The sequence below is a fragment of the Pseudophryne corroboree genome, chromosome 6, assembly GCF_028390025.1.
Source record: "Pseudophryne corroboree isolate aPseCor3 chromosome 6, aPseCor3.hap2, whole genome shotgun sequence".
Taxonomy (NCBI): Eukaryota; Metazoa; Chordata; class Amphibia; order Anura; family Myobatrachidae; genus Pseudophryne; species Pseudophryne corroboree.
In genome coordinates, this window is record NC_086449.1 from 43,230,151 (window position 1) to 43,246,991 (window position 16,841).

General features: G+C 47.6%; 1 protein-coding gene across 2 annotated transcripts; it reads right to left on the minus strand.

Annotated features, from left to right (window-relative positions):
- Positions 1–1,349: 1,349 nt before the first annotated feature.
- LAMTOR4 (late endosomal/lysosomal adaptor, MAPK and MTOR activator 4) lies at positions 1,350–10,847 on the minus strand. Of its 2 annotated transcripts, none has more exons than XM_063930923.1 (4): positions 10,744–10,847; positions 2,890–2,970; positions 1,780–1,894; positions 1,350–1,692 (listed from the first exon to the last, which is right to left on the minus strand). In XM_063930923.1, the coding sequence occupies exons 1-4, from the start codon at positions 10,744–10,746 to the stop codon at positions 1,595–1,597; spliced, it is 297 nt and encodes a 98-aa protein (XP_063786993.1). In that variant the 5' UTR covers positions 10,747–10,847; the 3' UTR covers positions 1,350–1,594. The 2 variants fall into 2 exon arrangements, with proteins under 2 accessions (XP_063786993.1, XP_063786994.1); XM_063930924.1 differs by lacking the exon at positions 10,744–10,847 and adding an exon at positions 10,516–10,641.
- Positions 10,848–16,841: the final 5,994 nt, after the last annotated feature.

Sequence of the window (16,841 nt, forward strand, 5' to 3'; positions counted from 1 at the left end):
TGGTGTCCAGTAGCCTAAGAAGCAGATCACTTAAGTAGGGCTGCTTCTCTCCCCTCCGTCCCACGATGCAGGGAGCCTGTTGCCAGCAGTGCTCCCTGAAAATAAAAAACCTAAGATAAGTCTTTTCAGAGAAACTCAGCGGAGCTCCCCTGCACTGCATCCAGTCTTCTCTGGGCACAGGATCTAACCGAGGTCTGGAGGAGGGGGATAGAGGGAGGAGCCAGTGCACACCCATCTAAAGTCTTTAGAGTGCCCATGTCTCCTGCAGAGCCCGTCTATACCCCATGGTCCTTACGGAGTCCCCAGCATCCTCTAGGACGTAAGAGAAAGAGGGTTAAAACCCTGGTTAGCATTGGTAGCTCAGCGCGCCCCTCACAGCCGCATGTCCTCCTGAGCCCCCTGGAGCGCAGCCTGCACTCAGCGCTGCGCTCCTACCCTTGTGCCGCCATTCCCGCCGGCGACACGCTAACCGCGATGCCGGCGCTTTACTCGCCACTCTATCATCTGGCTCTGTTAGGAGTGGCAGCGTGCTGCGGGAGGGTACGCTGCGCCGTGGTGTGGCTGGCGAATAACTCCCTCAGGAGCTCAGTGTCCTGTCAGTGGAGAAACGGGACCATTAACTCTCAGGAAGTTGGCCCGTTCTCCCCCCTAAGTCCCACGAAGCAGGCAGGCTGGTGCCAATCAGACCTGCCTGAAAACAACAAATAGAAAATAAATGCAGAAAACTCTTCAGGAGCTTCCATAAGCGTGATCGGCTCCTCCGGGCACATTTTCTAAACTGAGTCCGGCAGGAGGGGCATAGAGGGAGGAGCCAGCCCACACTATCAAATTCTTAAAGTGCCCAAGGCTCCTAGTGGACCAGTCTATACCCCATGGTACTAATGTGGACCCCAGTATCCTCTAGGACATAAGAGAAAATAGGATTTTAATTACCTAACAGTAAATCCTTTTGACCAGGCTCCTCTGGACCCCATCTATACCCCACCATACTGAAGTACCTTCCCCAGTATCCCCTAGGAGGTATGAGAAATAGGCAGTGGTTCCAAAACTTTCTTGAACACAGCTCCCTAGAGTATAATTATTTTTATCATGGCATCCTAGGCCTGGAGATATTTTTAAATTAAGAAAATTGTGCTCATGTGTAACCTTTGGGTTCCATTATTTGGTGGACCGGGTTCTGCTTCTGTTTCTTAGCCACTGGCACTGGTTTGCCTATCCCATTGACCATAAATAATTTGACCCTGGACCATCAACCCATGGAACCCAATTTGGGAACCACTGACCTAGAGATATCCGACATACGGGCTGGAAGCTGGTCCTTCTTGCATCAACAAATAATTCAATCAAACCAGAATTGTAAGATAATTTAATCGCCATTTGATGGTAAGTTATAGTCACACAAGGACAGATCTATAATTGGGCTTACACACTAGCGTTCTGAACAAACATTTATTTCCAAAAATACTTAAATACGAACAAAAGAATTGAAAATGAACCGATCTTTCCCTCCAAGGGAGCCAAGTCCTAATGCTGGATAGTTTCTAGTAGTAGATGGGACCATCAGTAGGGAAGGTGGTTGTAGTCACACAAGCAGCTAAACATTTATCGGTTCCCGGACAATGTTGTGACGTTTCACCACGTAGATCTTCTGCCCGGAGATGGTGACGAGAAAGGAGTGTTCCCCAAACACAACTGCGGAACAGAGACAAGAACAGGGTGTAAGGAAGGAACTGTAACCATCAAACCCCCAGCACCTATGAATGGTCCATAGTAACTCACTGCTCATACGCTTGAATGGTATTTGTTGCCCCAACCCGTGGAAGCTACAGGCGGTGATTACCATCTCTCTAATTACACCAGCCAGTCTCTCGTCGTTCTCTAGATCCCCGGCGCTCTGCAAGCATAGAGGTCATCACATTTTATTTATCCCTTCAGGCTCTACATGGGGTGCAACAGTGATAAGCAGAGGAGGGTGTAAAGATCGGACCAGTGGTAGTGTTCTGACGCGTTTCACTATGGGATAACACAACTTCATCTGATGAAGTAGTAGGTTATTCCACAACCGGGGTCGTGGTCGGGTATTCGGGGCCCTCCTGCGAACTAATCATTTGCGCCCACCTACAAATATGTCCTTAACGTGTCTCTTAACAATGTTTTATATTTTGAAATGTGCAAGAATAACAGAGAGTGTGCTGGCTAGATAAGACCATTGATGAGTCAAAATAAATCGATGGTATGATGCTGAATACTTCTGCCATGGATGGGGGAGAACCAGATAATTTCCTGCCATTTATGGTACAGAACAACCCAATGTTTTTATTTTCACAAAAGTGCCGAGCCACAGAGCCTAGCTCCGCCCCCTGATGAACCCACAATACACCATCCCTAGGCTCTGAATGGCCCTCACACCAGTGAATAGTAAAGCGGGAATGACCAACGGTGGGTGGACCCATCGATGTTTCCCTTGCAGATTGTTTTATACCTTCAAGGTTAACAATTAATGGTATCAAAGGTTAACCCACCGATGATCATCCCTAGTGCTGGCTGGAAAGACAGAAAAGACTCTACACCCAGTGCTTCCCTACACCCAGGGCTGGTCAAGGCTTCCCCCAGGGAGCGGATTTTTGGGTTCTCCCCACAAGGAGAGGACCTCAGGAGACTTGGGGAGATACACTGGGGGAAGTTTAAATCGCACACCATTAGGTTTAGGGAGACTATAATGTTTGTATGGGAAGGGGGGTTCTAATACTTTTACTTGTATGCTACTAAGTATATGCTAATCACAACGAAATGCGTCGGATGCTACTCTGGAACTGTAACTGGACTTCTCTGTACAACCTCCATAGCTTGCAGAAAAGGGAGTGGACACATGGAATGTACGGCACTTACCGCCAGCACGCCGTCATCGCTCATCACCAAGTACCCCATCTGGTCTGGGATCCGCTCCAGACCCTGAGTGAGGGTGGAGGTCTGAAATAAAAAAAAATAAGAATTTACTCACCGGCAATTCTATTTCTCTTAGTCTGTAGTGGATGCTGGGAACTCAGTAAGGACCATGGGGAATAGACGGCTTCGCAGGAGACTGAGACTGGGCACAACTAAAGAAAGCTTTAGGTCTATCTGGTGTGCACTGGCTCCTCCCCCTATGACCCTCCTCCAGACCTCAGTTAAGATACTGTGCCCGGAAGAGCTGACACAATAAGGAAGGATTTTGAATCCCAGGTAAAACTCATACCAGCCACACCAATCACACCTTACAACTCGTGATAATAAATCCAGTTAACAGTATGATAACAATAGAGCCTCTGAACAGATGGCTCTCAACAATAACCCGATTTGTTAACAATAACTATTTACAAGTATTGCAGACAATCCGCACTTGGGATGGGCGCCCAGCATCCAGTACGGACTACGAGAAATAGAATTACCGGTGAGTATATTCTTATTTTCTCTGACGTCCTAGTGGATGCTGGGAACTCCGTAAGGACCATGGGGATTATACCAAAGCTCCCAAACGGGCGGGAGAGTGCGGATGACTCTACAGCACCGAATGAGCAAACTCAAGGTCCTCCTCAGCCAGGGTGTCAAATTTGTAAAACTTAGCAAAAGTGTTAGACCCTGACCAAGTAGCCGCTCGGCAAAGTTGCAGTGCCGAGACCCCTCGGGCAGCCGCCCAAGATGAGCCCACCTTCCTTGTGGAATGGGCTTTTACTGATTTAGGCTGCGGTAGTCCTACCGCAGAATGCGCAAGCTGAATCGTGCTACAAATCCAGCGAGCAATAGTCTGCTTAGAAGCAGGAGCACCCAGCTTGTTGGGTGCATACAGGATAAACAGCGAGTCAATTTTCCTGACTCTAGCCATCCTGGCCCTGACTACGTCCAGTAACTTGGAATCCTCCAAGTCCCTAGTAGCCGCAGGCACCACAATAGGTTGGTTCAAGTGAAAAGCTGATACCACCTTCGGGAGGAACTGAGGACGAGTCCTCAATTCTGCCCTATCCATATGGAAAATCAGATACGGGCTTTTACATGACAAAGCCGCCAATTCTGATACACGCCTGGCCGGCGCCAGGGCCAACAACATGACCACTTTCCACGTGAGATATTTCAAATCCACGGTTTTAAGTGGCTCGAACCAATGTGACTTCAGGAATCCCAAAACCACATTGAGATCCCAAGGTGCCACTGGAGGCATGTAAGGAGGCTGAATATGCAGAACTCCCTTGACAAATGTCTGAACTTCAGGCAGTGAAGCCAGTTCCTTTTGGAAGAAAATCGACAGAGCCGAAATCTGGACCTTAATGGACCCCAATTTGAGGCCCATCGTCACCCTTGCTTGCAGGAAATGCAGGAATCGACCCAGTTGAAATTCCTCCGTTGGGGCCTTCCTGGCCTCACACCAAGCAACATATTTCCGCCAAATGCGGTGATAATGTTTTGCAGTTACATCCTTCCTGGCTTTGATCAGGGTAGGGATGACTTCCTCCAGAATGCCCTTTTCCTTCAGGATCCGGTGTTCAACCGCCATGCCGTCAAATGCAGCCACGGTAAGTCTTGGAACAGGCAGGGCCCCTGCTGCAGCAGGTCCCGCCTTAGCGGTAGAGGCCATGGGTCCTCTGAGAGCATCTCTTGAAGTTCCGGGTACCAAGTCCTTCTTGGCCAATCCGGAACCACGAGTATAGTTCTCACTCCTCCCCATCGTATTATTCTCAGTACCTTGGGAATGAGAGGCAGAGGAGGAAACACAAACCGACTGGTACACCCACGGTGTCACTAGAGCGTCCACAGCTATCGCCTGAGGGTCCCTTGACCTGGCGCAATATCTTTTTAGTTTTTTGGTGAAGCAGGACGCCATCATATCCACCTGTGGTCTTTCCCAACGGTTTACAAACAATTGGAAGACTTCTGGATGAAGTCCCCACTCTCCCGGATGGAGGTCGTGCCTGCTGAGGAAGTCTGCTTCCCAGTTGTCCACTCCCGGAATGAACACTGCTGACAGTGCTAACACGTGATTTTCCGCCCATCGGAGAATCCTTGTGGCTTCTGCCATTGCCCTCCTGCTTCTTGTGCCGCCCTGTCTGTTTACATGGACGACCGCCGTGATGTTGTCTGATTGGATCAGTACCGGCTGGTTTTGAAGCAGGGGTCTTGCTTGGCTTAGGGCATTGTAAATGGCTCTTAGCTCCAGAATATTTATGTGTAGTGAAATCTCCTGATTTGACCACAGTCCCTGGAAATTTCTTCCTTGCCACAGTAGAGACACCCTGGTCCTTGGCGACAGGGTTATCCGCTGCTGCATCTGAAGATGCGACCCGGACCACTTGTCCAACAGGTCCCACTGGAAAGTTCTTGCGTGGAACCTTCCGAATGGAATTGCTTTGTATGAAGCAACCATCTTTCCCAGGACACGCGTGCAGTGATGCACCGACACCTGTCCTGGTTTTAGGAGGTTTCTGACTAGAGATGACAACTCCTCGGCTTTATCCACTGGAAGAAACACTTTTTTCTGGTCTGTGTCCAGAATCATTCCCAGGAACAGAAGACGTGTCGTAGGGACCAGCTGTGACTTTGGGATATTGAGAATCCAGCCGTGCTGCTGCAGCACTTCCCGAAAAAGTGCTACTCCCACCAACAACTGTTCCTTGGATCTCGCCTTTATCAGGAGATTGTCCAAGTACGGGATAATTAAAACCCCCTTCTTCCGAAGGAGTATCATCATTTCGGCCATTACCTTGGTAAAGACCCTCGGTGCCGTGGATAACCCAAACGGCAGCGTCTGGAACTGATAGTGACAGTCCTGTACCACAAATCTGAGGTACTCCTAGTGAGGAGGGTAAATGGGGACATGCAGGTAAGTATCCTTGATGTCCAGGGAGACCATGTGTAATCCCCCTCGTCCAAGCTCGCAATAACCGCCCTGAGCGATTCCATCTTGAACTTGAATTTTTTTATATATACGTGTTCAAGGATTTTAAATTTAAAATGGGTCTCACCGAACCGTCCGGTTTCGGTACCACAAACATTGTGGAATAGTAACCTCTTCCTTGTTGAAGGAGGGGTACCTTGATGATCACCTGCTGTGAATACAGCTTGTGGATAGCCTCCAACACTGCCTCCCTGGCTGAGGGAGTTGTTGGTAAGGCCGATTTTAGGAAACGGCGAGGAGGAGACGTCTCGAATTCCAGCCTGTACCCCTGAGATACTACTTGAAGGATCCAGGGATCCACCTATGAGTGAGCCCACTGTGTGCTGAAATTTCTGAGACGGCCCCCACCGTACCCAGGTCCGCTTGTGGAGCCCCAGCGTCATGCGGTGGACTTAGCGGAAGCGGGGGAGGACTTCTGCTCCTGGGAACTAGCTGTATGCTGCAGCTTTTTCCCTCTACCTCTCGGCAGAAAGGATGCGCCTCTAGCCCTCTTGTTTCTATGGGGCCGAAAGGACTGTACCTGATAATACGGTGCCTTCTTCTGCTGTGGGGCAACTTGTGGCAAAAATGTTGATTTCCCAGCCGTAGCCATGGAAACAAGGTCTGAAAGACCATCCCCAAACAGCTCCACCCCTTTATAAGGCAAAACTTCCATGTGCCTTTTGGAATCGGCATCGCGTGACCACTGCCGAGTCCATAACCTTCTCCTGGCGGCAATGGACATTGCGCTTATTTTTGATGCTAGACGGCAAATATCCCTTTGTGCATCACGCATATATAAGACTGCGGCTTTTATATGCTCTATTGTCAGTAAAATATTGTCTCTATCCAGGGTATCAATATTATCCGACAGGGAGTCTGACCACACAGCTGTCGCACTGCACATCCATGCTGAGGCAATAGCTGGTCGCAGTAAAATGCATGTGTGTGTATATATAGCCTTCAGGATAGCCTCCTGCTTTTCATCAGCAGGATCCTTTAGGGCGGCCGTATCCTGAGACGGTAGTGGCACCTTTTTTGACAAACGTGTAAGCGCTTTATCTACCCTAGGGGGTGTTTCCCAACGTGACCTATCCTCTGGAGGGAAAGGGTACGTTGCTAATAACCGTTTAGAAATTACTAAATTTCTTTTCGGGGGAAGCCCACGCTTCTTCACACACCTCATTTAATTCCTCAGATGCAGGAAAAACTACTGGTAGTTTTTTCTCACCAAACATAATACCCCTTTTTGTGGTACGTGGGGTAATATCAGAAATGTGTAATACATTTTTCATTGCCTCAATCATGTAACGTGTGGCCCTATTGGAAGGTACACTAGTCTCATCGTCGTCGACACTGGAGTCAGTATCCGTGTCGACGTCTGTGTCTGCCATCTGAGGTAGCGGGCGTTTTATAGCCCCTGATGACATTTGAGACGCTTGGACAGGCACAAGCTGAGTAGCCGGCTGTCCTATGTCGTCAAACCTTTTATGTAAGGAGCTGACACTGTCACGTAATTCCTTCCATAAGTCCATCCACTCAGGTGTCGACCCCGCAGGGGGTGACATCACATTTACCGACATTTGCTCCGCCTCCACATCATTATCCTCATCATACATGTCGACACAGCAGTACCGACACACCGCACACACACAGGGAATGCTCTGACAGAGGACAGGACCCCACAAAGCCCTTTGGGGAGACAGAGGGAGAGTATGCCAGCACACACCAGAGCGCTATATAACAGAGGGATATCACTATACAGAGTGTTTTTCCCTGTAGCTGCTTGTATTTTATATACTGCGCCTAACTTTAGTGCCCCCCCCCCTCTCTTTTTTACCCTTTTTGTAGTGCAGGACTGCAGGGGAGAGCCAGGTGGCGATCCTTCCAGCGGAGCTGTGAGGGAAAATGGCGCCAGTGTGCTGAGGGAGATGGCTCCGCCCCTTTTTCGGCTGACTTTCTCCCGCTTTTTGTGTAATTCTGGCAGGGGTAATTTACACCTATATAGCCTCAGGGACTATATATGGTGTATGTTTTGCCAGCCAAAGTGTTATTTATTGCTGCTCAGGGCGCCCCCCCCAGCGCCCTGCACCCATCAGTGACCGGAGTGTGAGGTGTGCATGAGGAGCAATGGCGCACAGCTGCAGTGCTGTGCGCTACCTTGGTGAAGACTGAAAGTCTTCTGCCGCCGATTTTCTGGACCACTTCTTGCTTCTGGCTCTGTAAGGGGGAAGGCGGCGCGGCTCCGGGACCGGACGACGAGGTCGGGTCCTGTGTTCGATCCCTCTGGAGCTAATGGTGTCCAGTAGCCTAAGAAGCCCAAGCTAGCTGCAAGCAGGTAGGTTCGCTTCTTCTCCCCTTAGTCCCACGTTGCAGTGAGTCTGTTTCCAGCAGATCTCACTGAAAATAAAAAACCTAAACTTTCTTCTAGGAGCTCAGGAGAGCCCCTAGTGTGCATCCAGCTCAGCCGGGCACAGAAATCTAACCGAGGTCTGGAGGAGGGTCATAGGGGGAGGAGCCAGTGCACACCAGATAGACCTAAAGCTTTCTTTAGTTGTGCCCAGTCTCAGTCTCCTGCGGAGCCGTCTATTCCCCATGGTCCTTACGGAGTTCCCAGCATCCACTAGGACGTCAGAGAAACAATAGTATCATTATGCCTAGTTTGTTCTACCAACACTCATATTCTCTATAAAGCGCTGCGGAATATGTGCGCGCTATATAAATAACTGCCAATTAATTAATAATAAATACGCAGCCCTGGAGGGCATCTGAACTCACACATCCTCTGGTAGCACCAGGTGGCGCTATATTACCTTATATGCAATGACCACTCATTAGCAAAACCGAGAACTCCGCCCAGTGTACAGAATAGAGAAGTGGCAATGTGCAGATGCAAGGTATACAGAATGAGAACATATACATCATGCACACTGCAGGTGCATAATACTGAACAGGAACACATACTGAGAGCTGCACCCATTATAGAGAAGTGGCACTGTGCAGATGCGATACATACAGAATGCAAAGCGATAACGAGACAGGGATACAGTATAGAGAAGTGGTGCTGTGCAGGAGCCATACATACAGTACATAACTATAACAGATACTGAGAGAGAGCTGCAGCAAGTATAGTGAAGTGGTGCTGTGCAGGAGCCATACATACAGAATATGAACAGATACAGAGAGCTGTAACCACTACAAAGAAGTGGCACTGTACGCATGTCAATTAGAGAATAGGAACAGATACTGAGATCTGCAACCAGTATAGAGACGTTGTACTGTGCCTGAACACACACACACACACAGAACAGATGTCGGGAAGTGGAACTGTGCACAAACCAACATACATCATATGAACGGATACTGAGATCGGCATCAAGTATAGAGACTGTCTAAGAACCATATATACAGAATAGGAACAGATACATTAAGAGCATCCAGTATAGAGCAGTGGCACTGTACAGGAGAGAATCACTACTGAAACCCACACAAAGAATATAGAGAAGTGGTACTGTGCATGTGTCATAAATACACAATATGCACAGCTACTAAGAGCTGCACACAGTATACAGAACTGGCACTGTGCATTAGCCATACATACAGAATAGAAACATCTACTGGGAGATGCACCACTATAGAGAAGTGGCACTGTGCAGGTGTCAAATACGGAATAGGATCAGATATAGAGGAGCTGCACCCAGTAGAGAAGTTGTACTGTGCATGTATCAAATACGGAATATGATCAAATACAGAGGAGCTGCACCAAGTAGAGAAGTTGTACTGTGCAGGTGTAATAGCACAGAATAGGAACAGATACCAGGATATGTCGCAACTACAGAGAAGTGGCACTAAGCAGGTGCCATACGTACAGAATACAAAGAGATACAGAGACCCATATCCAGTAGAGAAGTGGTACTGTGTGGAAACCAAACATAAATAACTAGAACAGATACTAAGAGCTGCACCAAGTATAGAGAAGTGTTACTGTACAGGAGCCATACATACAGAATATGAACAGAGAGAGCTGCAATCTGTACCAAGAAGTGGCACCGCACATAAATTATATCAAATTCAGAATAGGAACGGATACTGAGATCTGCACCCAGTATAGAGAAATCGCACTGCAAGAACCATACGTATAGTATAATAACATACTGAAAAGTGGCACTGTGCAGGAGTCATACATACAGAATTAAAACAGATACTGAGGTCTTCGCCCATTATAGAGAAGTAGTACTGTGCAGGTGTATAATACAGAATAGGAACACAATGCCGAAATCTGCATCCAGTATAACAAAGTAGCACTGTGCAGGTAGGTGCAGATTACAAAATAGGAATACAACTATCAAGAAGTGGCAATGTGCAGGTGTCAAATGCAGATACTGAGAGCTGCACTCCATACAGGGAAGTGGCACTGTGTATGAATTAACTATACATGCAGAATATGAACATAAATTGAGAAGTGGCACTGTGCAGGAGCCATTCACACACAACAGGAACATATACTGAGATCTGCATCAAGTATAGAGAAGTGGTACTGTGCATGGGGGTCATACACAAAGTAAGAGCTTCAATCGGTCTAGAGAAGTGATGCTGTGCAGAAGCCATACCTACAGAACAGGAACAGACACCGAGAGCTGCGACCAGTATAGAGAAGTAGCACTGTGCATGGGTCAAACACACAGTAGGAACAGAGTCTGAGACATGCACCCAGTACAGAAAGTTGCACTGGGCAGCAGCAGGTACTATAGATACAGTGTTAGCACAGAGACGGAGAAGTGGCAGGTGCCCCCTGGGCTCTGGGTGCATATGATAAAGGTAACTACATGAGAACTCACCATGTCTGCTGCCTCTGTCCCAACCACTTCCTCCTCTCCTCACGGCCCCGCCCACACCAGCACACTATAGGCTCCTCCTCAGCCAATGTTGTATCTCCGCTTCCTGACTGGCTACTTCTGCTGCCAATCATACGGTAACCCCGCCTCATCATCTGCATGACTTATTTCTCACATGACTATCGCCTTACGACTGATTCACTGAGCTGCATGTCAATCACAGACTGTGTCACTAATGAGTGCTCCGATTGGTTCTTGCCTCGCCTTTAGCCCGCCTTCCTCCGTGTCATGTGACAGAAGATCTAGCTTGCTTGTCAACAGCAGCTGCTGGTGGTGATGGCCAGAGAAGCAATAATACTGCTAGAGCGTCACCAGTGTTTCAGAGTAATGTGTCTCATCATGACCTACATTTGCTTGGGTGACAGACATTTTTCTGGAGTCCACAATACTTTGAGACCTATGTAAATTGCCCACCAAATATGGCGTCTGCCTTGGAGACATTTGTTATTCTTGCCACTTTGGGAAATTACATTATTGCTCATGGGTGTATCTGTTCTGTAGTACTGCTCATTAACCACACAGCCTGTTGGAGGGATAGCTATCAGTGGTCTCCATCAATGGTGCCATCGGTACTTTACATCGATGACAGGACACCGTCACTGGTCACCAATGACTATGGACGTGTTACGGTTACCACGGTTTTATTTTCACCTTTCTGGACAGAAGGCGTCACCGTGGGGCGCAGCGATGGCCCAAATGTTTATCAGGTTTTTGTTTTTTTTTATGAATGTTGAAACGCTGAGTCCTGTTGAAAGAGTGCTATATAAATACAATTATTATTATGACAGTTAAGCCGGGTATACACTGGGCCGTTTCGTAAACGTTAAATCGCTCAGTGTGTATGGTTGATTGCACGCTCCTGCGGTCACTAGCGACGGTCGCTACGTTTGATGTATTGCACATCACACCTAGCAATAACACTAGCGACCTAGTTTTTGCTAATGGAGGACGGAACAGTGATCGTTCAGTGCTTCATTAACTCATTCTAGTGTGTATTGGCATTGTTCCGATGTCCGAGCGAATGCCATACTTGCCTACCCTCCCGGAAGCAGCGTGAGGCTCCCGATTTTCCGGGTGGTCCCCTGCAGCCCCCGAAGGGTAGGTGGCTCTTCTGCATCCCGCGGATTTCCGCCCGCTTCATAGTGAAGCATACCCTCCAGCGTTTTAAACATGAAAACCGGTTTAAATTTGGAAAGGGCCTTTCCCATACTTTCAATGTAAATTTGGAGAGTCAAAAATTGGTACAAAGCCCTTTTTGGCAGGTACAGACCATAAAAAAAAGGTACAGTTGGAGGGTATGGTGAAGCAGGCAGGATAGAATTAAAGGAATACCCTCTCGGCAGCTGTGTGAAGGGGTGGGGCTAATTGCACCATTTAGCCCAGGGGTGGGCAACATGCGGCCCGCGGTCCGGATGAGGCCCGTGAACCGAACCTGCCTGGTCCGCTGTCTCCCATCAGTGTGCAATGACAAGCGGAGGAGCCAGTGCACACCAGATAGACCTAAAGCTTTCTTTAGTTGTGCCCAGTCTCAGTCTCCTGCGGAGCCGTCTATTCCCCATGGTCCTTACGGAGTTCCCAGCATCCACTAGGACGTCAGAGAAACAATAGTATCATTATGCCTAGTTTGTTCTACCAACACTCATATTCTCTATAAAGCGCTGCGGAATATGTGCGCGCTATATAAATAACTGCCAATTAATTAATAATAAATACGCAGCCCTGGAGGGCATCTGAACTCACACATCCTCTGGTAGCACCAGGTGGCGCTATATTACCTTATATGCAATGACCACTCATTAGCAAAACCGAGAACTCCGCCCAGTGTACAGAATAGAGAAGTGGCAATGTGCAGATGCAAGGTATACAGAATGAGAACATATACATCATGCACACTGCAGGTGCATAATACTGAACAGGAACACATACTGAGAGCTGCACCCATTATAGAGAAGTGGCACTGTGCAGATGCGATACATACAGAATGCAAAGCGATAACGAGACAGGGATACAGTATAGAGAAGTGGTGCTGTGCAGGAGCCATACATACAGTACATAACTATAACAGATACTGAGAGAGAGCTGCAGCAAGTATAGTGAAGTGGTGCTGTGCAGGAGCCATACATACAGAATATGAACAGATACAGAGAGCTGTAACCACTACAAAGAAGTGGCACTGTACGCATGTCAATTAGAGAATAGGAACAGATACTGAGATCTGCAACCAGTATAGAGACGTTGTACTGTGCCTGAACACACACACACACACACACACAGAACAGATGTCGGGAAGTGGAACTGTGCACAAACCAACATACATCATATGAACGGATACTGAGATCGGCATCAAGTATAGAGACTGTCTAAGAACCATATATACAGAATAGGAACAGATACATTAAGAGCATCCAGTATAGAGCAGTGGCACTGTACAGGAGAGAATCACTACTGAAACCCACACAAAGAATATAGAGAAGTGGTACTGTGCATGTGTCAAATACACAATATGCACAGCTACTAAGAGCTGCACACAGTATACAGAACTGGCACTGTGCATTAGCCATACATACAGAATAGAAACATCTACTGGGAGATGCACCACTATAGAGAAGTGGCACTGTGCAGGTGTCAAATACGGAATAGGATCAGATATAGAGGAGCTGCACCCAGTAGAGAAGTTGTACTGTGCATGTATCAAATACGGAATATGATCAAATACAGAGGAGCTGCACCAAGTAGAGAAGTTGTACTGTGCAGGTGTAATAGCACAGAATAGGAACAGATACCAGGATATGTCGCAACTACAGAGAAGTGGCACTAAGCAGGTGCCATACGTACAGAATACAAAGAGATACAGAGACCCATATCCAGTAGAGAAGTGGTACTGTGTGGAAACCAAACATAAATAACTAGAACAGATACTAAGAGCTGCACCAAGTATAGAGAAGTGTTACTGTACAGGAGCCATACATACAGAATATGAACAGAGAGAGCTGCAATCTGTACCAAGAAGTGGCACCGCACAAATTATATCAAATTCAGAATAGGAACGGATACTGAGATCTGCACCCAGTATAGAGAAATCGCACTGCAAGAACCATACGTATAGTATAATAACATACTGAAAAGTGGCACTGTGCAGGAGTCATACATACAGAATTAAAACAGATACTGAGGTCTTCGCCCATTATAGAGAAGTAGTACTGTGCAGGTGTATAATACAGAATAGGAACACAATGCCGAAATCTGCATCCAGTATAACAAAGTAGCACTGTGCAGGTAGGTGCAGATTACAAAATAGGAATACAACTATCAAGAAGTGGCAATGTGCAGGTGTCAAATGCAGATACTGAGAGCTGCACTCCATACAGGGAAGTGGCACTGTGTATGAATTAACTATACATGCAGAATATGAACATAAATTGAGAAGTGGCACTGTGCAGGAGCCATTCACACACAACAGGAACATATACTGAGATCTGCATCAAGTATAGAGAAGTGGTACTGTGCATGGGGGTCATACACAAAGTAAGAGCTTCAATCGGTCTAGAGAAGTGATGCTGTGCAGAAGCCATACCTACAGAACAGGAACAGACACCGAGAGCTGCGACCAGTATAGAGAAGTAGCACTGTGCATGGGTCAAACACACAGTAGGAACAGAGTCTGAGACATGCACCCAGTACAGAAAGTTGCACTGGGCAGCAGCAGGTACTATAGATACAGTGTTAGCACAGAGACGGAGAAGTGGCAGGTGCCCCCTGGGCTCTGGGTGCATATGATAAAGGTAACTACATGAGAACTCACCATGTCTGCTGCCTCTGTCCCAACCACTTCCTCCTCTCCTCACGGCCCCGCCCACACCAGCACACTATAGGCTCCTCCTCAGCCAATGTTGTATCTCCGCTTCCTGACTGGCTACTTCTGCTGCCAATCATACGGTAACCCCGCCTCATCATCTGCATGACTTATTTCTCACATGACTATCGCCTTACGACTGATTCACTGAGCTGCATGTCAATCACAGACTGTGTCACTAATGAGTGCTCCGATTGGTTCTTGCCTCGCCTTTAGCCCGCCTTCCTCCGTGTCATGTGACAGAAGATCTAGCTTGCTTGTCAACAGCAGCTGCTGGTGGTGATGGCCAGAGAAGCAATAATACTGCTAGAGCGTCACCAGTGTTTCAGAGTAATGTGTCTCATCATGACCTACATTTGCTTGGGTGACAGACATTTTTCTGGAGTCCACAATACTTTGAGACCTATGTAAATTGCCCACCAAATATGGCGTCTGCCTTGGAGACATTTGTTATTCTTGCCACTTTGGGAAATTACATTATTGCTCATGGGTGTATCTGTTCTGTAGTACTGCTCATTAACCACACAGCCTGTTGGAGGGATAGCTATCAGTGGTCTCCATCAATGGTGCCATCGGTACTTTACATCGATGACAGGACACCGTCACTGGTCACCAATGACTATGGACGTGTTACGGTTACCACGGTTTTATTTTCACCTTTCTGGACAGAAGGCGTCACCGTGGGGCGCAGCGATGGCCCAAATGTTTATCAGGTTTTTGTTTTTTTTTATGAATGTTGAAACGCTGAGTCCTGTTGAAAGAGTGCTATATAAATACAATTATTATTATGACAGTTAAGCCGGGTATACACTGGGCCGTTTCGTAAACGTTAAATCGCTCAGTGTGTATGGTTGATTGCACGCTCCTGCGGTCACTAGCGACGGTCGCTACGTTTGATGTATTGCACATCACACCTAGCAATAACACTAGCGACCTAGTTTTTGCTAATGGAGGACGGAACAGTGATCGTTCAGTGCTTCATTAACTCATTCTAGTGTGTATTGGCATTGTTCCGATGTCCGAGCGAATGCCATACTTGCCTACCCTCCCGGAAGCAGCGTGAGGCTCCCGATTTTCCGGGTGGTCCCCTGCAGCCCCCGAAGGGTAGGTGGCTCTTCTGCATCCCGCGGATTTCCGCCCGCTTCATAGTGAAGCATACCCTCCAGCGTTTTAAACATGAAAACCGGTTTAAATTTGGAAAGGGCCTTTCCCATACTTTCAATGTAAATTTGGAGAGTCAAAAATTGGTACAAAGCCCTTTTTGGCAGGTACAGACCATAAAAAAAAGGTACAGTTGGAGGGTATGGTGAAGCAGGCAGGATAGAATTAAAGGAATACCCTCTCGGCAGCTGTGTGAAGGGGTGGGGCTAATTGCACCATTTAGCCCAGGGGTGGGCAACATGCGGCCCGCGGTCCGGATGAGGCCCGTGAACCGAACCTGCCTGGTCCGCTGTCTCCCATCAGTGTGCAATGACAAGCGGAGGAGCCAGTGCACACCAGATAGACCTAAAGCTTTCTTTAGTTGTGCCCAGTCTCAGTCTCCTGCGGAGCCGTCTATTCCCCATGGTCCTTACGGAGTTCCCAGCATCCACTAGGACGTCAGAGAAACAATAGTATCATTATGCCTAGTTTGTTCTACCAACACTCATATTCTCTATAAAGCGCTGCGGAATATGTGCGCGCTATATAAATAACTGCCAATTAATTAATAATAAATACGCAGCCCTGGAGGGCATCTGAACTCACACATCCTCTGGTAGCACCAGGTGGCGCTATATTACCTTATATGCAATGACCACTCATTAGCAAAACCGAGAACTCCGCCCAGTGTACAGAATAGAGAAGTGGCAATGTGCAGATGCAAGGTATACAGAATGAGAACATATACATCATGCACACTGCAGGTGCATAATACTGAACAGGAACACATACTGAGAGCTGCACCCATTATAGAGAAGTGGCACTGTGCAGATGCGATACATACAGAATGCAAAGCGATAACGAGACAGGGATACAGTATAGAGAAGTGGTGCTGTGCAGGAGCCATACATACAGTACATAACTATAACAGATACTGAGAGAGAGCTGCAGCAAGTATAGTGAAGTGGTGCTGTGCAGGAGCCATACATACAGAATATGAACAGATACAGAGAGCTGTAACCACTACAAAGAAGTGGCACTGTACGCA

What these genes read in the sequence shown, in the direction of transcription:
- LAMTOR4 (XM_063930923.1), bottom strand. An exon ending in GCGATGACGGCGTGCTGGCG is followed by an intron (nt 1,895 to 2,889) that starts GTAAGTGCCGTA and finishes CTATGCTTGCAG; the next exon opens with AGCGCCGGGGATCTAGAGAA. An exon ending in ACCATTCAAGCGTATGAGCA is followed by an intron (nt 1,693 to 1,779) that starts GTGAGTTACTAT and finishes TCTGTTCCGCAG; the next exon opens with TTGTGTTTGGGGAACACTCC.